The sequence below is a fragment of the Botrytis byssoidea genome, assembly GCF_014898295.1.
Source record: "Botrytis byssoidea strain MUCL 94 chromosome Unknown BBYS_006, whole genome shotgun sequence".
Lineage (NCBI taxonomy): Eukaryota > Fungi > Ascomycota > Leotiomycetes > Helotiales > Sclerotiniaceae > Botrytis > Botrytis byssoidea.
The window spans coordinates 706,841-727,217 of NW_024065847.1; the positions used below are offsets into that span (position 1 = coordinate 706,841).

General features: G+C 43.8%; 9 protein-coding genes across 9 annotated transcripts; 2 read left to right on the top strand and 7 right to left on the bottom strand.

Annotated features, from left to right (window-relative positions):
- Positions 1–693: 693 nt before the first annotated feature.
- Positions 694–3,118, bottom strand: EAE97_003670 (uncharacterized protein; the record flags this gene model as incomplete). The annotated part of the gene is made up of 3 exons (XM_038874182.1): positions 694–1,231; positions 1,282–1,331; positions 1,466–3,118. 3 exons carry the CDS (start codon positions 3,116–3,118, stop codon positions 694–696), a joined length of 2,241 nt encoding a protein of 746 aa, XP_038734791.1.
- A 481-nt stretch (positions 3,119–3,599) lies between these two features.
- EAE97_003671 (uncharacterized protein) lies at positions 3,600–5,875 on the bottom strand. The gene is made up of 5 exons (XM_038874183.1): positions 5,833–5,875; positions 5,326–5,734; positions 4,747–5,267; positions 4,315–4,681; positions 3,600–4,266 (listed from the first exon to the last, which is right to left on the bottom strand). Exons 3-5 carry the CDS (start codon positions 4,935–4,937, stop codon positions 3,931–3,933), a joined length of 894 nt encoding a protein of 297 aa, XP_038734792.1. The 5' UTR covers positions 4,938–5,267; positions 5,326–5,734; positions 5,833–5,875; the 3' UTR covers positions 3,600–3,930.
- A 534-nt stretch (positions 5,876–6,409) lies between these two features.
- On the top strand, positions 6,410–7,976 carry EAE97_003672 (uncharacterized protein; the record flags this gene model as incomplete). Its single annotated transcript, XM_038874184.1, has 4 exons — positions 6,410–6,535; positions 6,597–6,674; positions 6,727–7,566; positions 7,614–7,976. The coding sequence occupies 4 exons, from the start codon at positions 6,410–6,412 to the stop codon at positions 7,974–7,976; spliced, it is 1,407 nt and encodes a 468-aa protein (XP_038734793.1).
- A 323-nt stretch (positions 7,977–8,299) lies between these two features.
- On the bottom strand, positions 8,300–9,274 carry EAE97_003673 (uncharacterized protein; the record flags this gene model as incomplete). Its single annotated transcript, XM_038874185.1, has 1 exon — positions 8,300–9,274. One exon carries the CDS (start codon positions 9,272–9,274, stop codon positions 8,300–8,302), a length of 975 nt encoding a protein of 324 aa, XP_038734794.1.
- A 601-nt stretch (positions 9,275–9,875) lies between these two features.
- EAE97_003674 (uncharacterized protein) lies at positions 9,876–11,111 on the bottom strand. Its single transcript, XM_038874186.1, has 3 exons — positions 10,735–11,111; positions 10,367–10,674; positions 9,876–10,317 (listed from the first exon to the last, which is right to left on the bottom strand). Exons 1-3 carry the CDS (start codon positions 10,888–10,890, stop codon positions 10,125–10,127), a joined length of 657 nt encoding a protein of 218 aa, XP_038734795.1. The 5' UTR covers positions 10,891–11,111; the 3' UTR covers positions 9,876–10,124.
- Positions 11,112–11,634: 523 nt separating this feature from the next.
- On the bottom strand, positions 11,635–14,308 carry EAE97_003675 (uncharacterized protein). The gene is made up of 2 exons (XM_038874187.1): positions 13,018–14,308; positions 11,635–12,900 (listed from the first exon to the last, which is right to left on the bottom strand). Exons 1-2 carry the CDS (start codon positions 13,334–13,336, stop codon positions 12,575–12,577), a joined length of 645 nt encoding a protein of 214 aa, XP_038734796.1. The 5' UTR covers positions 13,337–14,308; the 3' UTR covers positions 11,635–12,574.
- Positions 14,309–14,994: 686 nt separating this feature from the next.
- EAE97_003676 (uncharacterized protein) lies at positions 14,995–16,304 on the bottom strand (the record flags this gene model as incomplete). Its single annotated transcript, XM_038874188.1, has 4 exons — positions 14,995–15,389; positions 15,438–15,496; positions 15,548–15,695; positions 15,746–16,304. 4 exons carry the CDS (start codon positions 16,302–16,304, stop codon positions 14,995–14,997), a joined length of 1,161 nt encoding a protein of 386 aa, XP_038734797.1.
- Positions 16,305–17,043: 739 nt separating this feature from the next.
- EAE97_003677 (uncharacterized protein) lies at positions 17,044–17,423 on the top strand (the record flags this gene model as incomplete). Its single annotated transcript, XM_038874189.1, has 2 exons — positions 17,044–17,302; positions 17,362–17,423. The coding sequence occupies 2 exons, from the start codon at positions 17,044–17,046 to the stop codon at positions 17,421–17,423; spliced, it is 321 nt and encodes a 106-aa protein (XP_038734798.1).
- Positions 17,424–17,725: 302 nt separating this feature from the next.
- EAE97_003678 (uncharacterized protein) lies at positions 17,726–19,658 on the bottom strand (the record flags this gene model as incomplete). The annotated part of the gene is made up of 9 exons (XM_038874190.1): positions 17,726–17,895; positions 17,948–18,274; positions 18,326–18,491; positions 18,606–18,772; positions 18,926–18,990; positions 19,045–19,138; positions 19,195–19,220; positions 19,277–19,376; positions 19,430–19,658. The coding sequence occupies 9 exons, from the start codon at positions 19,656–19,658 to the stop codon at positions 17,726–17,728; spliced, it is 1,344 nt and encodes a 447-aa protein (XP_038734799.1).
- Positions 19,659–20,377: the final 719 nt, after the last annotated feature.

Below are 20,377 nucleotides of genomic sequence, written 5' to 3' on the forward strand. Positions count from 1 at the left end.
GTTATGCATAATTCACAAGAAATGTCTCGAAGGTTTCAAAAGCACGATTCCATGCTGTCTATTTCAAGGGAGGGCGCCACATTTAGGCTTTGACTATTGCCCCATAGCATACAAGATGCCTGTCTAGTTATGGCTCAAGGCTCCTGTTGACTACACTGGGGGCAACGACATGTGGATTCTCAAGGTTCTCAACTTACAAAATGTCTGGCTGGTACGGAATCTGGATTCAATAGGACTGGGACGTCTCGCTCAAGTGGAGCGATTGGCAACCCTTAACATTACATCTTCTTGTCTATTCCCCTTTATCGCTTACTTTATCGGACTCTGTATTTGCTCCAAAAATTCCTAGTTCCATCTCGAAAGAAAACATTCAGACTCGTTCTTCTCCCAACATGATCCCTCCGATATCTCGTCCTACAGTTCTCCCGTCTCAAGTATCCATCTTATATAGTACCAGCTGACAACAACTCTTCCACATACGACCATAGACTGAAGAGAATTGGGCATCCCGTCCGCTCTGCCATACACAAGCTTCAGATCGGTGGATTAGTAGTTGGGTGGGTGACCACCAGCGAATCCCCACTGTTGTATGTATCTTTTGACTCTTATTTTGGCGTTTCCTCTACTAAAATTAAAAGCAGGGAACATCGTGCAGAGATAGAAGGGGCATAGGGAGGTTGAGGCTCAGTTACTTCAAATCCAACCCCCTTCTATCTCTTTCCCATCCTCTAATCCCAACCCGTAGTCTTTCTTATCGTCTCCCCATCTTACGTCGTGACTGTCATCTTTCCACTTGTCTTTTATAACTTCGTTTTCCCAATACTCTTCTTCGTCTCCTATCTTGTTTTCTGTGCCATTCCCCTCTCCCCTCCCTTCTCCCTTCCCGTCTCCTCCCTCATCGCCTTTCTTCCCAAATACTTCGCACCCTAATGCTCCCCTCAACCTCCCCACCTCCAAAATCCCATCGTGTCTCTCATGCACATCCTGATTACTATATTTCACTTTATACTTCGTATAATCAATAACTCCATTATTATTGCTCAGTGAAAAGGAAGTGCATCCATTCGTAGTACTGATGTAAATAGACGTATCTGTCGTTATGTCTTCTGGATTTGTAGGAGTTTGGATTGTGGAAATGGGAGATATGGAAGATGAGGTGGGTGGATATATGGGGGTGAAGGAAAGTGCTACGCGTAGTTTTTTGCGTGGGAGAGGGGCTTGTGGATCGGAACTAGAGGGCTTAGTTTGTGTTTGATTAAGGAGGAGACAGGATGAACATACTAGATAATAGCAGCGTATGCTCTTTTTGATGGACGATGCCCATATTTATCCTAGTAGGATATCTTGTTAGCTTTCGTCTTCATCGTGCTATTGTGCTCGTACAAGATAACTAATGAAGAGCACAGAAACTGCAGAACAAGAGCGATAGTACACAAGGAAAACATGAAGTAAGAAAAAGACTTACAATATTCCCTCTGTTCCATCTCTCCAATACACATCTAATAACCTCCTTCTCCTCTTCCAAAGCATCCATACTCTGCGGCAAAGAAGTAACAGGGTATATAACCATTATATTTCGTATAGAACCAGCGTCTACAAAGTAATAACAGCCGTAATCCGGAAGCGATAGATCTCGTTGTTGTTGTATACTCCGAGGAGGATCCGGAGGTACTGGTGTAGATTTTAGACGAGTTTCTTGAAAGTTCTGTTGATTGTATCGTGGAGTTGAGGGAGCGGAAGAGCGGGGAAAACATGAAGAGAATGTGGATGATGAAGATGAGTGTGAGTGATGCAAACGAGATTTCATTCGTTCGTCTACGAATACGGATGGGAGGAGGGTTATTGTGTCTTCGGGTTTGGGAATTTTCTCGTCTTCTGCACTCTGTTCTTCGGGAGTTTCATCTTCACTTTCGCTTCCCTCATCTTGATCTTCCTCACTCTCAGTCCCCTCCTCTTCCTCCTCTTCTTCTTTCCCCTCCTCACCTTTTTCGTCTTCGTATTCATCTCCACTCTTCTCTTCCACATCACAAACCTCATCCACCACTTCCATTTCTCTCCCCAATTCCACCCGCAAATCCCCCTCAATCTCCTCCTCCTCAAAATCAAACCTTTTAATCTTCCAATCACTATAATCATTACCAAAAAACTCGTCCAAAAAATCCTCATACCCCAATCCGCATTTCTCAATTTCTTCCCACCTCTCTTTCGCTTCTTTAGTTTCCCTTTCCACTTCTTTCGCTTTATTGTTTTTTCTTTCCTCAATACTTCCAATATCCCCTCTTCTATCCCTTTCCCTTCCCGTACTTCTACCCCTCTCATCCGGTAAAGTCAAAGCCCCTCCCTCCAATAAATTCAACCGATCTCTCAATCTCAACACCTCATCCACCAGATCAGGAAGTTGCAAACCTGGAGACGGAGAAGGAGACGGAGATGCAAAGCCCGTTCTATGAATAAGTTGATGATTCAGAGGTGCATTTATAAATTGATTACCCACTGGAAATCCAATGCTACCCATCGGTGGTCGATAGCCGTTTGTGTGGCCGTACTGGTTCTGCACGTGATATGGATATGCCTGGGGAGGGAGAGAATTTGTAACGAAAGGTGTGTATGAAGGGGGTGGAGAACCGAACTGTGTAGTTGTGGTGGAAGTTGAAGACATGTTTCGTCTGTGGGTTGAGGATTGGCGTGAGGATTGGTGTGACGATAATGAAGCAGAAGAAGAAGAATAAAGAGGAGACCGAGGAGTACTGGGAGGTGGAACCTGGATACTGTTTGCAACAAATTTGTTCTCTGCTTTAGTATCCTGCAGTTCTACTAGATCTGTAGTCGAATGAGTATTGGGAACCAGGGGTGGGATTGCAGCAGGAGGCAAAGCCGAATCAGATTCTGTTACTGAAGAAACGGGATTTGATGATACAGATACAATATTCTGTTCCTGTGTTTGTAATTCTACTTCCTCTTGCACTTCCATCTCTAATACCGGTTCCGCTGGCAACAAAACCGGTATCGTTGCTTTAGGTTCTGTCGAAGAGCCAGATCCCAAAGCACTAGTAATCGACACCGGTGCGAAGAGTTTCTTATGCAGAGTAACTTTCGAGGATTTGCTACTATGAAACATTGTTAATTTTTAAATTTTGAGTTGGAAGTGAGTTTAAAAGGCCCAGGTTCGAGGTGAAAGGAATGGAATAGAGAGTACGAAGTTTAATATGTGGTACAATGGTTGAGATGAATTGCTGCTTGTATAGTGACGATGACTTACCAACGTTGGATACAACTATCTAGGTAAGCAAGGTCTGAGATTCAGGTCGGTCAGGAAATAGATGTACCAGTGTCCTGGTACTGATCCTTGACCAATCGTACTAATGAGAAAAATATAGAAAATGTGTGTAGAGGTTCTGAGATTTCACGGACATGTAATCTCTTGCACTTATTCTCAGTAGGAAAAAGCACATCGAAAGCGCTTTTTAAATCAATAAACTTTACGAGTCAACGGAATTTCATTTCAAAGAATACAAGAGAATATCAAGATGGTTTGTATCAGTTGGTTATGGAAGTTGGTGGCTGACAATTTCTAGTCATCGTCATTCGTTCGGCGCTTAGGCCGTAGGTAGGATCACAACCAACAAACCCAACATACGCTGCGGCTGCTTCAATTGTGGGATGCGAAATAATTAAGTAGACCGTTACAAAGCAACATAAATAGAGCAAAAGAATCTTTGAAAATTTATTCTGAAGACTTGCTAAATAATGTTTTGGTATAATGCATATAAAGAAGTTGCCTCTCAAGAACTTCGCGAATCATTCTCCTGACCTGTGCTGTTTTGCATAATAGATATCTGAACAACCTATTGGATACATGAGCTCAAAGTGTCAAAGTGTAAGTACACCAGATTCATTCTATCAGGCTGATGAACAGTAATCTGAATTTCCTCATCTGTTTGTAACAGCTTGGACAATGGAGCCTTCGCTGCCTTCATCCAGTGCATCCAAACGACGCATATCCGATTCGGAGATGTCAAAGTCGAAAACATCAGCGTTTTCGGCGATTCTCGATGGAGTTTCACTCTTTGGAAGAGGGATCCATTTCTTTTGCAAAGCATATCGTATCAATACCTGAGCAACAGTTTTATTGTGAGTCGTTGCGATCGATTGAAGAACTGGATCATTGCTCCTCTGATTTCTGACCACTGGACAGTAAGCTTCAACATGAATGCCGTTGATCTTACAGTATTGAACTATAACTCGCTGTTGGCAAAAAGGGTGCAACTAAGATCGTTAGAATTGCAGCAAATATTCCACTTTGAAAACACAAACCTCTATCTGATTCACGTGAGGAGAAATAAAAGGTCTGGCAAGTTCCAACTCTTCGATATGTCCAATACCAAAGTTCGAAACTCCAATCATATGCGATTTTCCAAGACTGTACAGTTTGTGGAGGGCGTCCCACATCTCCAAACGACCTTCAGCTCCACAGTTTGGGCTGTGGATCAAGAACAAATCAACGTAACAGTTCTCACTGTCGAGAGCTTCAATACTCTTCAGACATTTCTCAAAAGATTTTTCAACTGATCCAGCGGGTGTGAGGATCTTGGTTGTGATGAATATCTCCTTGCGTTCTACGCCGGTTTCTTTCATAAAGTCTGCGACAGCGAGACCAACTTCCTTTTCGTTGTCATAGTATCTATAATAAGCTGTTAGAGACTTCTGGTGGTCGCCAAGCTAGAGATACTATGTGTGGGCTCTTACTGAGCTGTATCAATGTGCCTGTAACCGGCTCTCAACGCGGCGGTGACAGCATCGATACATTTTTGTCCTTTGCATTGGTAGACTCCAAATCCTAGTTGTGGTATGCCGATGAGGCTGACATTTTCTTGAGTTGAGAAAAGTTTAGTTGCAATGCTAGTTGGTTGCCCGGTACCAGTACTTGTGGCTGCCATGGTCAAGAATGAATGTTCGAACTTGAATATTTGGTCAATTCTTGATGTGATATAAAGAAGCTTGGTTTTGGTGTTGTGTGATTTTTTAACGATCTTAAACCGAGAAAGAGATTGTGTCAGAAGATGAACTAAAGTTTTTATTTGGAAGTTGCTTCCCAAAGAGTTTTAATATCATGAATTGTCCTTGCTTTGATAGGTACTGGGTAAATAACGATGATGCTCATATTGATACTTAAACCACAACTAGTTAGATATTACCCAGGGAGGCATGTACGATGAGAAAAGAACCATGTGATGGCCAATAAGAATGCTTGTAATACCTTACGCTAGCTATTTAACGATTAGCGCATGTGCAATTAGCTCTTTAGATCTCGGGTCATGACAACACCATTTGGATGCCCTCATTCTCTTAAACTGGAGCTGGCGACAATGAGAAAATTCATCCGTATTACAATCCGAGACCAGAATCTAATCACACTGAAGATGATGATATTTACAGCGAGACTTATGCCGCGATTGCTGCCGTACTACATGCCATCTCCAAGATATGGGTGCAAGTACAGAATATTGTCAAAAGAGGATGATTGGGAGGGAGATCGAAACTCGCCAAGAAGATTCTGGGAAATCCAGATGGCTTTAAGCCGTTGGAGGAGGGAAGGGTGTAGTTGAAATTTATGGCTAATATTGCGATTGCAACATGTCCCATCGCCTGTGTGAGGTTGCTGCGAACAAATATGGAATTCGTAGAATAAACGATCTGTCCCGCTAATGATTGCGTAAGCTTCCTTGCTGTGTACCTATGTTTACCTTGTTCATTAGTGTTACCGATATATGCCAAAGAACCCTAGGTGACCCTAGGAGTAAATATCTTGATAGATTGAGAGCATCTGCATACCTCAGCAATACTTACTATCGCATTCTTTCATGCAAGATGAGGAACTACTCTGGCTGATCTGCATTCACACAGACGAGAGGGGTGTTATCTTGATAAAAGGGGGAACCTGAGTCCACAACTTGTGGCTGTGCATTATTTTCACGTGATATTGAATGAAGGAGCCGAAGCATCCGCACCAATTAAATTTGTCGTATGATCAGCGAGATGCGAATTGGTTACGAAGCCTCAATTTAATATCGTGGAATTAGAAGTAGATATTTGAAACTACCGACGGTACCATCTATCTCAGATCTATATACAGATACAAGTGAAAAGAAATTTTCAATCTAATTGACTCCTTTTTTTTGTTTTTCTTTTTCTTTCATTCTCGTCGCATGATTTGACTGCCACCTATCATCTCAACACTTCATTGTCTTTGAGATAAGCAGCCGCATCTACTTACACTCTCGGACCTAATCGGCGCGTTTCGAAACAACTATTGCAATAGAAATCTGGCTCGTCTTGCCACAATCCTATACACTCAGACAATACACGGGCCCACCCGTTAGTTATTAACGCTGGTGCAAATATGTCCATCATGAACGGTGGTCGTCTTGCCTTCGTGACCGTTTCTGGACTCGCTCTATTTGCACAAGGAACGAACGCACACGGAGGAGATATGTCGAAGATTCAAGATGGAGATGCCATGAGTATTGAACCTATTGTAGGTTTAGCACAATCATTCGGAGGATGCTTGAGCGATGCTAACAATTGTGATTATGTAGGATTCGATATTATGGGTTCATATCTTGCTGCAGATGTTTGCCTTTGGCATCATCTTTCCGACCGGAATGGTTCTTGGAGTATGTAACAAAGATAAGGGTGAACGTTGTGGTATGCTAACATTGTTTTCAGATTGTGCGAAATAGATGGCATGTACCTGTACAAATATTAGGAACAGTTATCGCAGTGGCGGGATATTTCTTGGGGCATCTACACGGAGGACGAGTCTTTGCGAAAAATGTTCACTCAGTATTCGCTAACATCCTGATGCTTATGCTTGCCGTTCAAGTTGTTTTCGGCATCTACCTCAAATTTCACATCACCAAAGGTTTCCACGGAAAGATCCGAAAGGTCGCGGTTCATGGTCATGGAATTGTTGGAAAGGCAATGCCAGTTGTGGCTTGGGTACAAATGCTTTTTGGTGGAATCGCAGCTTTGGGTTTCTGTCGTGATGATCATCTCGGTCAATGTCTCGCACATTTTATCATGGGTAGTGCATTCATCGGTTATGGTATCTTACTCACGATTGTTATGCTGGTTGGACAAGTTTGGTTGAGAAAAACCGGACGATCCCAAGAATTCTTCGACTCGGCAGTTATCGCAGCTTGGGGTTGTGTCAATACTTTCACCGAACACAGATGGGGTGGCGCTTGGGTCGCAAATGATATCCAACATACTACTATGGGAATAATTTGGTGGACTGCTGGTTTGGCAGGAGTCTGGTTGAGCAGAAAGAGAGATGGTTCGCCAAAGAGAAATTTCATTCCTGGATTTGTCATTTTTATTACTGGATGGGCTATGTCTGGTCACCCACAGCATCTCCCACTCAGCACCATGGTCCACAGTGTTTTTGGATATACTTTAATGGCCGCCGGACTTTCAAGAATTATTGAAATTGCTTTCCTTTTGAAAGATAAGGCTACCTTCTCCGAGGACGGTGATGCTAACAGTTTCCAATATGTTCCACCATTTGTAAGTTCTATTTCTAGAATCCGAAGACTTTAGGCTAATCATGATAGTTACTCTACGCATCTGGTTTCTTGTTCATGGGAGCTACGGAAGAGCAAATGAAACTCATCTCCGACGCAGGTATCACTCACGTATCTTACGTTCTTGTGTTATACAGTTTCGCCTTCCTCATATTCTTATTAACCAATATGTTGGTTCATATCTATGCAGTCAACACCAGCGCACCTCCAGTGCCTCCAAAGGATGGAGAAGGAGCTCCAGCTCGTCTTCCACGGATGAATGGCCATGTTCATACAGATTCAAGGCAGATTCGTGATGCGGAAGAGTTTGAACTGGAGGGATTGATGAGCGATGATGAATCGCCAGAAAGCCCAAGCACTTTAGGGAAGAACAATGAGGCTCGAGTAGCTTAGTTTTATTTCGTTTGTCATTTGATTTTGGTAAAAGGTAAATTTTAAAAGCCCACGAAAGTTGTTCTCCTTTTCCTATTTTTCTATATCTAGTCTATTAGGGGTATCATATGCATCAGCGGGCGTTTCTCTTTTGTTACAAGAAATGTACAAAATCCAATGGGTAATATGTTCAGCGCAACCAGTTCATTCCCGTCCCATATCTCGTGTCCAAACCCCATGCCGTAAAGTGTTGTTATACCGAACCAAATTCGGACGAATACTTGTAATATACCATTCCACCTCAGTCATTCCACATAGTACCATTCAAAAAATCTTTGACCTTTCTACTCTCCACTCAGTCTTGCGAGCTCCTCGAGGACCTTTCCTACACACCCCTCAATTTTCCTCTTCTCCTCAACACTCATCTTCCTCAACACATAATTCGCCACGACTCCCGCATCCCTACTCTCCGGCCTCCCGATGCCAATCCCAATCCGCGTATACGGCTGTCCCCGTAACGTATCCCGAATACTCTTCAACCCATTATGACCCTTCGGACTATTACTCCCCGGCTTCACATTTATTCTTCCCGCTGGTAATTCCAGCTCATCATGGACCACAACAAGTTTGCACTCCGCAAAAGATGATTCCCGTTGGAAACTCGTCCAGGCGGATGTAACCCCAACCCCGGAAACGTTCATCAAGGAGCTGGATTTCCACAGCGTGTATGGCGTTCCGGGGGATAGGAGACCGTTTCCATAAGAGCGAGATTTTTGAAAGGGCGGGTTGGAGAGCGAGGGGGCGAGGATGCTGAGGATGGTGTGGCCCGCGGAATGCAGAGTGTTTGTGTAGGGCGCGGGGTTGCCGATGGAGCAGATGAGGAGACGGGTGGGGGTGGACATTGTGGGTGGGAGGTTGGGAGTCGAGGGTGTTAGATGGTGTGGTGAGATGAGGATGGTTGGGCTGCCGGGGACATCGCTTTCGGGAGCGGAAATTGGGAAACTGGAGTTGTGGAGTGAGAGGGCGAGAGATTCGGCGAGGAGAGCGCGCCGTTTTTGTTTGCGGGTTGGGGTGGGAGTTCGGGATTGGGTTTGGGTCTGCGTGGAGGGAGATGGTGAGCGTAGAGGTGTGGTTGTGGAGGAGGATGGGGGAGTTGGTAATTGTGATTTTGTTTGCGATTGTAGTTGTGATTCTGGTTGTGATTCCGTACTCGAATCTGAGTTATTTTCCCCCTCAATCATTGATAACTTTTTTTGCGCGCGGACGCGATTTGGTTGCGTCATTTGAACAAGGGTTTTAGTGGTGGGTGATATGGTCATTCTCTCAGCGATAACAATCTTTAATCTTATCTTGCTGTACAAGAATTTCTTCCTCTATTTGCTTTTACAAGTAGAAGAGGATTATATATAAGATTCTTGAAAAGTAATAATTTTCTCATTAATTCTTGTTATTAATACATCATTTTTTATACACTATCATGTCTAGCCACCACTTAGTTCTAGGATTCTAGATGATCTGAGTCATCACCGAACTTTTTAGGTCATACTTCGAGTCACGGTCTAATTGTCAGCTACCTAGCTAGCTAGACATCATCTTGATCTGCTCTGGAAAACTTGGCTGTGAGATGGGGAAGAGTTGTTTTGATGGGATGAAAGAATTAGATTTTCACATCGTGATGTTATTGAGGTACCTAGTGGTATTAGTATTTATATCATCTCTTTGGACTCTCAAATGCTAAGAATAGTTTTCTTGTGTTTTCCTTTGTGTGGTGGCGGAATCTAGCTCTTTTAGTGAAAGACTAATGATTCTGGATCATTGATTATATGGAAATTTAGAATCTCCCAAGGCTCTTCGGAAACTAAATATAAGCTTGAAGTTACTTTCTGAAGTGTCTTACTAGTACGTGTCACTCAGATTCAAAGTTGATCAATATGGAAAATGCCTTGTCCTGTTGAAGACTGCATGCAATTCTCAATCCTTAATCTCTAACTCTAGTTCAGCCTCATTATTCCTATTCGTCCAAAACACTATACACACGAAAGAAATATTCGGGTATCATCAAATATCTTGACCAAAACACCGCATTTCAACGTATCCATCACCTTCCAGTCGTGACTCTCTTTCCTCTGTCTCCATTTCTCTCTGAGTATGCCAGGGTCGTAGGTACATCTAGTGGTGGGTGACTGTTGGATTATAAACCTCAGGTTGACTTGGCTCCACAGGTACAGCGACGTTACGTTGTTGTTTTTCTTCAAAATCAACATGTCTAGGAGCTGCAGCACCAGGTTGGCAATGACCTCCAGCACTGCGATGTCGATGAAGATTAATGCCGAGAATGATGAGGGTAATCGCAAAAAGGACACTAAATGTGATTAATAATTGTTCACGAGGTGGATCTGTTTGATACTTACAACTCAAGACCACCCAATGCAGATGTTGCAATCATCACACTCTTATATGTCTCCCAAGTGGTCTCTGCACGCTTCGCAAGGCTCAATCCACGTTTGTGTTTGTAGTAGTAGCAGTAATCGTAATATGAGTCGCAAGTCTCTTGGACAGTAACGGCATTTGCGATTTGCGAGGCGAGAATCGGGAATGATACAACCCAAAGTATCACGGCGATAATATCCAGTCCAAGTACAGCCCAGTAGTTATACAGGACAGGTGCGCCTGTGCTTGCTACTATCACATAGACACAAATGACAATCGAGATAGCAGCCTGAAGGTTACTCACCGTTAGTCTTAAACATGAGTGAAGAGGGAGATAGCCAAAGCTTACCGAGGCCAATGTAAGTGCGTCTCCATCATATACAATCCAATAAACTCCATAAGACGACATAGCAAGTATAATAACAGCAAGCGCCAATTGTGCAATGCGAAGTCCAAGTAAAGCACCCCTCGCACCAGGAATATGAGTGGTATTCGTGACAGCCATTGTGGAAACTTCTTGATATGCTCAATTCAACTCGAAGGCTCCTCGTAGTACAATATTTGAAGTTATAAGTGTACGAATTAGAATATCAATGTAGTAGCAAAAGAAAACACAATCTTGAGAAGCGATGTACAGAAATTTCATATTCGAACGGAAATTTGTCTGCTCAAATATGTATCCCTTCGTACCTACCTGTCTCCCTCGTCATTCGAAGGGCGGGAAGGTGCATGGCATGGCATTTTTCAGCCTCACTCCCTTTTGCACATTTCTCACTTCCACTTTTGTCGATCGTCTCTTGGGTTACAACACTTTTTTGCTTCCTTACTTGGCTTGGAAAATTACGGGTTTGCGCCTTGAGATATGTCATTGTGATTTATCACACCCTAGGAAAAGTACACAATTGGGTACGCGATGTGTACAGCTTGGGGTTTAGATTCTCAACGTCACTATCTATATGCTTGGCGGTCTTCACATGAGCCTCAAATAATACCATAAAATCATGGAATCAACAAAAATTACAAATCATCACGTCGCCAACTCCACTCTCCTCCTCCAAACCCAAGACTAGAAAAATCGACAACACCTTTTCAGCTCACCCGTCAGACAATCTACAACCTATCAAAAACGCCACACAAAAGTTTAAGGTTACATGTGGGTCCATGCTTTGCTCCTCACAGCCTTAACGGGCGTTCGCAAATAAAATAAGGTTCTGACAACAGCGAGCAATTGGTACGACGGAACGGGTCTTTTAGGCAGAGAAATTAATTATGCGGCTAAGGGTTGAGAGACCGATACATATGTATGATGGATGGGATGGATGGATGGATGGATGCAGCACGGTGATTTATTTTTGGACGTGGTGATCTTTTTGGGGAAGGTAGGGGACCGAGTTGGGTGGAGGTGGTAGTTGTCACTGTGTTTAATGGGTTAGATGCTGATCGTTCGTTGGAATCTGCAGGTTACACGGGTGCTGCGTATTGATGTCCAATCACGAATGGAGTTTGAATGGAAGAAGGTTCTTTTAAGGATTTTATCACCTACTTCAGCTAGTCTGCATGATGGTCCTGGTTTGAACTTGGAAATGAGGGGATTTTGAGCCGCACTTGCAGTTGCATGCATGGGTGTGTGTAGAGTCCACCCGTTACATTTGATTGAAGTGTTTACGAGTTCGGGTAGGAGGATGTATGGACCGTAGGTCTGCCTTGAAGGCTCTTCATGGAATACCTCGTGTGTTGACCTTGTGGACACATGTGTGTCGAGTCAGGTAGAGATCCCTGAGATAAGACGTGATCGGTGTTTTCTTTTCTGTCAGTTGTTCTCATCGCTAAGATAGCGTTGTGATGAAGTCACGTTTTAGTCGAGAACCCATTATTTCTTGCTTGTTTGTTTCTCTGATAGATGAGTTCTCATTCATTCTTGTCCTAACTTGTACTGTGAATATTTGAAGGGGTGTAGTTGGTTACAGTATGCGAGGTTGCGAGTCCACGATGTATGCGTGCCGCTTTTTCTTCAACTCGGTGTCCCTTCAATGTCCAACCTGGTGTTGATTGCTAGTGTAGATATTCCCAATTCCGCGGTCTCTGATCTGATGTACTGATATCAATACCGACCTCCTCCCCCGATTTCCAAATCCCCCAACCCCCTCACCGACAAAACCCACGCCCCCATACACCGCATCCCCGAACCTCTACAACAAGCTCATCCCCACCGCAACCAAGACACACGCGCCCACCAAACTTCCCAACTTAGCTCCCACCAATCCCGCCGCACCGCTCGCAGCTGTAGAGCTAGTCGCAGCATTCGTGGTTGTCGTCGTATCCGCCTGCTTAGCCTCCTTCTCCGTCTGCAACGCACTGCACGCATCTACCAACGTAGTGTTGCTCGTCATCTCTGCGAGTTTCGTTTGCGCTTTCGTGGCTTTGGCTTGGTATTCTGCTTCTTTCGTCGCGTTGCCTTTGGTTTTCGCAGCGAGCTTGGTGCTGTTGGCGGCCGTGTCGATGGTTTTTTGGAGGTCTGACGGGTGTGAGAATTAAAGATTGAGAATTAAGGGGACAGGCGAGATGTAGAATATGGATGGAGAATGGGCAAGGGAAATGGGAATAGAAGTTAGGAAATAAATGGAATACATACCTTCCATCTTATTACACTGTTTCTTCGTCGTCTGCGCCGCGTCAATCACAGCACAAGTCGACACCAGCGTAGTATTCGCCTGCATCGCATCGAGCTGCACAGCGGCGGCACTCGCTTTCGCGACGATACTATCGATTTTCGTCTGGTTGTTGTTTGTTTTGGAGGCGAGCTTGGTCGTGTTCTGGGCTTGGTCCACGAGCTTCTCGAGCTTGTTCATCTCTTTGCAGAGGGATTTATCGGTGACGGGTTTGGTAGAGTTGCCTTTTGCTACGACGGCTGTAGCGGCGAGAAGAGACAGGAAGACGGTGGAGAATTGCATTTTGATGGTTCGAGGGATTGAATTTGGTTGGAGGGAAGATAGATAGTCTGTTGAACTTGAAGATAGAAAATAGAGTAAGAAATAAATACAGTCCTGCCGAAGATTTGCTAAAAAGTTAATAGGAATGTAGAATGGAAGTGATGATGTCCAGAAATCGTGCTAAGAACGATGAGAAGGATCCTTATATACATTACTCCGCTCCATCCCTCCACATCATCTCTCCCCCAAAGCTCAGATATATAACCCAAGCTATCTCTCACGACACACAAATAATAGCATGCTACCCCATTGACTCTCCCCCTATCTAGCTCCGTCAACGTATGCGCCAAGAGCCATCAAACCTTCGTCCCAAGCTGCCCTACAACAAACCCTCCAATCCCCAGTATCAACATCCCAAAGCGCACCAAAGGACGCGAATGTACGATTTCACCTCGAGATGCAGTGGTATGATCAAACCGCCAGTAAACCTCACCACGGAGACAATCTTTCACATGGCCCCTAGTATCTATGGATACCCCATGTATGAATCCGGGAAGTAACGCACTCACTCCTCTCTTTGACTTCCATAAACTTCGATTCTCGAGCCAAGCAACCCCCCTAGAGAACAAATCCAGCACGCGGAAGTAGACAAGCGACAAATCAAACCCCTCTCCCAAGATCCAAAGCCTCCAACCAACATGTTCAAAGAACCCTCCTCCCTCCCTCCCGAGCGAGTCCCAGCAAATCCGTTTCGCTGACGACACCCTAGTCCCCTCTCCCGCACCTCAAAGATTTCCAGCTAGTCTACCACATCTCATTATTCTCCTGTTCATTCGAAAGTTCAAAGGCAAAAAGTGTATAAGCGCCGCATTCCCAAACAGATAACGTTTAAAGATATCAATCCCACATGCAAAAGAGCCCTAGATATGTTAGGCCAAGTTTCAATTGTGGGGAAAGGCGATTGCCGATCTGTGAGGAGGTCCTGGCGATGCTTGTATCTAATCTATGTCGGTAGTGTATGTGCAAGGAAGTAGGTATAACATCTCATCGTTTCAAATAATCCGAATCATGTAACAGATATTTATATAATTCGAAGAATGGAACAACTTGATGTCTTCTATTGATTGTCGAGTTGACAAGTAGACGATATTACTCTAGAAAAATAGTGGACGCATTTAGATCTACCCATTTAAAATGAGTATTTCGAAGAGTAAGTCTACGCGAAATACTGAAGATGTGCTATCATGAGATGACAATCAAGTAGGTATGAAACGGTAGTCACCCTTGATTCCCTAGAGCTAGGTCCATAATTCTCTATTTAGCAGTTAGCCAAACCTCGAATGACGCGCAACAACGTCAGCTATCATGTCACATTACAGGCAATTAACAATATAGATGATTCAAAGTGATGATTATGATCTTGCAAGCAGCAAGACAAAATTATCGTGTCTACAGAAAAACCAATCCTAGATGATACATGCTCAGTCCTTTACAATTGGGCCTGGCAATCGTATACAACTTTCCCAAACGCCTTCCTTTGATATCGAAGTCAAATGACAACGCTTGCCAGTCAAAACCCTAACTTTCATCCATGTAACACCAGTCATATATTCATGAAGTACCATAAGTACCATGCAAATAACATTCCTTGATATTAACCCCATATGAAATCGCACTGCTCAAACTGTTCCACTGATGCTTAGTTCGCGAATTTCTTGCAAAACTTGCTCAACTCTACTATCGAGATGTCCTTGCGCATATTGCTCTCTTGTATCAGCATCCAAGTATTGTTGTACTTGTGCCATTCTGGAATATGCCTCAGCACAGAAGCGAAGTTGGATTTTGACTAAAGCTTCGAAACTTGGGTCAAGGTAAGGAACACGAAGGTCGATGAGTTGAGGAAGTTCATTGAAGAGTTGGTCGTTGAGTTGCTCGTAAGCCGCCTTAGCCATCTCAGTCTCCTTTTCGGCACGAGGGAGTTTGGTGACATCTTTGTCTGGCTTCTCGACGAGCTTCTTAACCTTTGCGCGCATGGCATCGTAGTCGAGGAGCTTGTGGTTACGCTTCTTGATACCTAAAAATTATTTAGCAGGCATCAAAAGAAACCAGGGAATATCCTTACACTCATTGATATCGGGGAAGTAGGCACAGAATCTTGAGATGGGCTCCAAGACGGTGGTACTAGTAATGTTAGCTTGATTCGTTTTGCGCAAATAAACGTGCAAATATTACCGGTATGGACCATCAAGGGCTTTGATTGTCTCTGCGTCAAGATCCTCTACAGCCTGCTTGTAACTGCGACTGACACCATCCTTTGCGCCGGCATCACCGTAGAAAGCATCAATGGTCTCAGCAATGCGCATCTGGGAAGCGGTCATTGCTGCATTTGTTGTCAGCTCACCTTCAAAAAATCAGAATGAATTAATTTACCTCTCAAAGAATCCAAATAACCTTTCGACTCCTTCTGCAGTCTCAATGAAGCGGCCTCCATTGTGCGATAACGTCTAGAAACTTGGTCAACTACAATTCCCTTCTCATCCTCAGTTTCGGCCGCCATGAATTGAGTCAAAAAACAATCCCATTCCAAGTTTTCATTTCCGGGTATGGAAGAGGTCGATCTTGAAAGTAAAATAGGAGTTGATGGAAGGTAGTCGGTCAAAACGTTGGAGGAAATCGAGGTCGAGTGCAAGAAAGGGCTTGATGGGTAGTAATTGGCAGATGAAGCAGATGGCGTAGACAGAAAGTTGGAGGGGGTGGTTGAAGGATAGCCTGATGAATTGTTGTCGTCGATCTCGGCTTCTTCTTCTTCATCTTCTGACTCGTGATCGGAATCGGAATCGGAATCGGAATCGGAATCAGAGTTACTGGAGTAACCGCCATTCTCCAGAGTCAACCGCAAGCTGACTTCTTGCACAGCTCGCAAGAGCGCCTTCATTTCCTCATCGCATTCTTCCGCCGTGGTATCGTGTTCGGCGGTTGTTGTAGCCATTGTGGTTGTGTAATAAAGTTGTAACTAACCTTTCTTCAACTTCGTAATCGCGATCATTTGTCTTCTCAACATGACCTTAAATAAATAATTAGCTTGCTGCCTGGAAAATAAACAGATCATAACTCGAAAGACCCTCGCAAGAATTCGGCGATGGCATCATATTTCTTTGACGTCCACCCCCGATCCCCGCAAGTTCCTCAAGGTAGGTTCACTTACCAGTCTTCATCATAACCTGAGTAGTTGCCCTATTGACATTCTTCTTAAAGCCTTTTTACAAATGCATCGTTAGTTTGATCTTCTTTATCCTTGCAAAGTTCACGAATGAATTCTCCTTACCTGCCCACGACATGATGAATTATCCCAAGTAAACAACAACAGAAGGAATAGTTGAGTATCTTTAAAACTGGACTGCTAGTTGTGTGTAAATAGAATAAGAATTGCAGACTCCAAGGAAGTTCGAAGTTGTTTGCTGTCCACTACAAAGGTGGTGAAGAAAGAAGGTGATGTATTGGTAATTTGGGTTTGAATGTGAATATATTCAAGAAAAGTGATGACAATGATGATGAATTCCGGGCTCAGGTAGTAAACTTGGCTTGTGGCGCAGCTGCAAGCATCGGGAATTCGGTGAAAGTGTTCACCCGAAGTGGATCACTACCCTGTGCATTCAAAATTATTTCCTCATTCAAAGAATTCCATCTGCAAGTCAATCCACAACTCGAAATTCGAAAATTACTTCAAAATGGCATCCAAGAGCAACCCCAATGTTCCCCAAAAGAAGCGCAAGATCGCAAACAGAGCAAAGACTCAACGCAAGAACGCTATCAACAAGATTACCAAAAACCCAAGAGGTACCAGAGCCAGTACTGTTCTGCACCCTACGAGTGGACCTTTGGCACCTTTATCGGGAAAGAAGGCTCGTAAGCTCCAAAAGGCGCAAAACTGTGCACGTCAAAGAGCATTGGAACAGGCAATGAAGGAAGGAGAGGTTAAGATGACTGGTTAGTACTTTATAAATTTGTAATTGATTTCGAGGTTCTGATACTAAAAACGATTCTAGACGCGCCAGAGACTACATCAAATGCAGTCAACGAGGGAATGGATGTTGATAACATTGCATGAATGATGTAAAAACCGCTTGGGATAATGGAGTAATGGCGATTGGAGTTACGGTCAGAATCTCGATAGTTGCATGTCAAGACGAAAGTATTGGGTTTTTATCACTAGAGATGCGCAATACGGTCGTTATACCCCGAAGAGGGAATTTGCAGATATCATATGGACGTAACACGTTTGTCGAAGAATAGCAACACGGGAGTGAAAGCTTCAATATCTAAAGCAAAGTAAAATTTACGAATTGTCCTGCTTTTCCGCAACTATTTACACTTATGATTTCGCATGCATATTCATCCTCCATCTGGCGACTATGGATACGCCCTCTTCGTTGCTGGAACTTGCCCGGGGAAGAATGTAGTAGGAATCGTGGGGATAGGGATACTAGCTGTCAACGCATATCCAGCAGCCAAATCATTCGGCATTTTTGCTGCAGAGTAGCCAGAAGGCGCTGATGATACCGTTTGTGTCACAATCGAGTCTATCATAGAGTTCGTTAGCCATTGTGATGATAGGAAAATGTAGCAACTTACAAGCTGTATGCGCAGTGCCGTGAACCAAACATCCTCCATCACCCCAAGCATTTTGACATTTATACAACTCGTGACTACCCGTGTCTGTCCACATTGCAAAGTTTGTAATGCTCAAACCCGCGCAAGGTTGGCCTGTTGGACAAATGACCTGGATAGGCGCTCTCAAGGTACCATCTGCACAAGTTCCTTTCCAGTTAGAGAAGGTGAGACCAGTATATAGAACACCGTTGCCAGTTGCTGGTGTCGATTCCCAATATGCGTCAATGTCGAGAGAATATGCATTACTGTGGCCAATGAAATTTGAGAATACACTGTCGGATACCGATCCTGGGAGACTGATTAAAAAGGGTAATGGTGATACGAGCGAAGACAACTTACCTGATCCACCGTTACTTTTGATCATGAACATCTGATTAGATTGCCAGGAGTAGATGTTATTATAAGTGATCTTCGAAATTGCAGTGTCTGCCCCCAAACTACCAATTGCACATCCACCGCTTACATTACAATGGATATTCTCAATGAGCATGTGATTGGATGGGTTCTGAGTTCTGTCAGCGTCATGTCCATGTACGTCAATTGCAATGTTCTAGATAAGAGAGATCGCATAGTGGAGGCTTTCTAAAAGAGACTGCGAGGGTGAGGTGATAGAGCATACCTTGACAGTGACACATTCGTCTTTGTTGGTAACTTCTACGTCATGGATATGAACGTTGAAGCCCCAGACGTCGATGCCATCTAATCCGCCTTCGTTTCCACCACGGATGATCAAGTTGTATACTTGGCCGTGTTGCACGGTGTCGAGAATGAGATGGAATGCCGGGGCTAGTGGATTGATTAGTAGAGATCGACAGGACAAATGAACAGAGGCATTGATAGCTAGCTAGAGGATATATTGCAATTTACTGGGCGGGGCTGTATGGTAATAGATTCGGAAGGTGAAACAATCTTGGTAGAGAAAGTTCAGAAGGTACTTACAGTCGACAAGTGCAATGTCGTGGATAGAAAAATTGACAACGTTTACTAGTCGAATGAGACGAGGCCTTCGCTAAGGGTTAACAATATTCTCGAGACGATTTTTCATCGTAGACTCTTACCCATAAGTTCCATGTGCATGGAATACATATCCATAACCTTGGATAGCGCCGCTTGATCTACTGCTGTAGATTTCGAAGTCGGTGGAGTCTTGGACTATAGTTGGGAATTAAGAAATGCTAGAACTACGAGTGTTCAGGCGGTAAACTTACTAACAATCATATGTCCTCCTGCAGTACTGTATACAAATTCTTAGCAAACTAAAAATGTTTTTGAAGCAGCGAGAGAGCTTACCCAGTTCTAAGAATGACACCCTCGAGGTTTATGGCCCATGCCTTACCACCAGATAGTGTAACCCATGTAGACATCGCAAAGTTTCCAAGAGGAATGTTCACTAGATCGTACCTTAGTATCATACACCATGATTGCGCAAGTCTACAAACATACCGACGCCACCACTTGCGCAGGCATTGAATGCGGCAAGAAGAGCTGGTCCTAGATCTGTCTTTCCGTCGGCTACTGCGCCATACTTAGTCACATCACAGACTTTTTTTGCCCATTTCGCAGCTGAAGTAGTAAGGGGGCCAATGGTATAGCCAGAAGCTAGCTGGGCAGATACAAGAGATGGCAAGAACAAGGAAGCCGAAATTAGAATGGTTCTCAAATTTAGACGCATTTTGAACTCGGAAGACTCGGAGTATCAAATTTTAGTTTTGGTTATGAATGGAGTGAAAGAGAGCATAGCACTTGACAAGCGGAACATAAAATTGGGGGGTCATGGTTAGCACATATAAGTGCATGGCAATTCATTTTCCATTGACTGAGGAACTATCTAGTATGCTGAATGATCTTTCGCCGAGTTCCCACCCGCTCAACCGGGCACCTCGGTCTCTTCCTTGGCAATGTCAGGACTTGAAGAGTATTGTTGCGCTTATATATCAACACGTGAGAAAGGGAAAAGGGGACTAAAAAGGCATGCACATGAAAGTGTGAATGTATTCGGCCTTCCGAAAATGGGTATCCCATTTACCGAACGAAGTAATGATGGGCATTGAAAAGGTTACTCGCGACGATCAAACAACGAATTTAGCACATTGGGTAAAGTAATGAAATTTAACAACGCGTGATGTAAGGTACGCTTGGCGATTCGTGGGATAAAAGCCAGCGAAACAACTCTATATTGCTGTACCACAGGGGTAATGACATCTCGGCTACAACAGAAATCTGGGGTTCCATAATATGTATGATTACCCCAGAAATCTGCCGGATAAATGCGGAGATTTTTTCAGCGCCGGGAGATGTTTTGGATGAAAATTAAGCTTATAGATCGTAACAGATACATGGATCAAGATTGGAAAATTGCCAAAAACAAAGAGAAAAACTAAAACATTGTAG

Coding starts and splice junctions, on each gene's coding strand:
- EAE97_003671 (XM_038874183.1), bottom strand. CDS start 4,937: ATGGCAGCCACAAGTACTGGTACCGGGCAACCAACTAGCATTGCAACT. Junction 4,682..4,746: donor AGGCACATTGATACAGCTCA/GTAAGAGCCCAC, acceptor AGCTTATTATAG/ATACTATGACAACGAAAAGG. Junction 4,267..4,314: donor CTCACGTGAATCAGATAGAG/GTTTGTGTTTTC, acceptor TAACGATCTTAG/TTGCACCCTTTTTGCCAACA.
- EAE97_003674 (XM_038874186.1), bottom strand. CDS start 10,890: ATGGCTGTCACGAATACCACTCATATTCCTGGTGCGAGGGGTGCTTTA. Junction 10,675..10,734: donor ACGCACTTACATTGGCCTCG/GTAAGCTTTGGC, acceptor AGTAACCTTCAG/GCTGCTATCTCGATTGTCAT. Junction 10,318..10,366: donor GCATTGGGTGGTCTTGAGTT/GTAAGTATCAAA, acceptor AATCACATTTAG/TGTCCTTTTTGCGATTACCC.
- EAE97_003675 (XM_038874187.1), bottom strand. CDS start 13,336: ATGCAATTCTCCACCGTCTTCCTGTCTCTTCTCGCCGCTACAGCCGTC. Junction 12,901..13,017: donor ACAGTGTAATAAGATGGAAG/GTATGTATTCCA, acceptor CACACCCGTCAG/ACCTCCAAAAAACCATCGAC.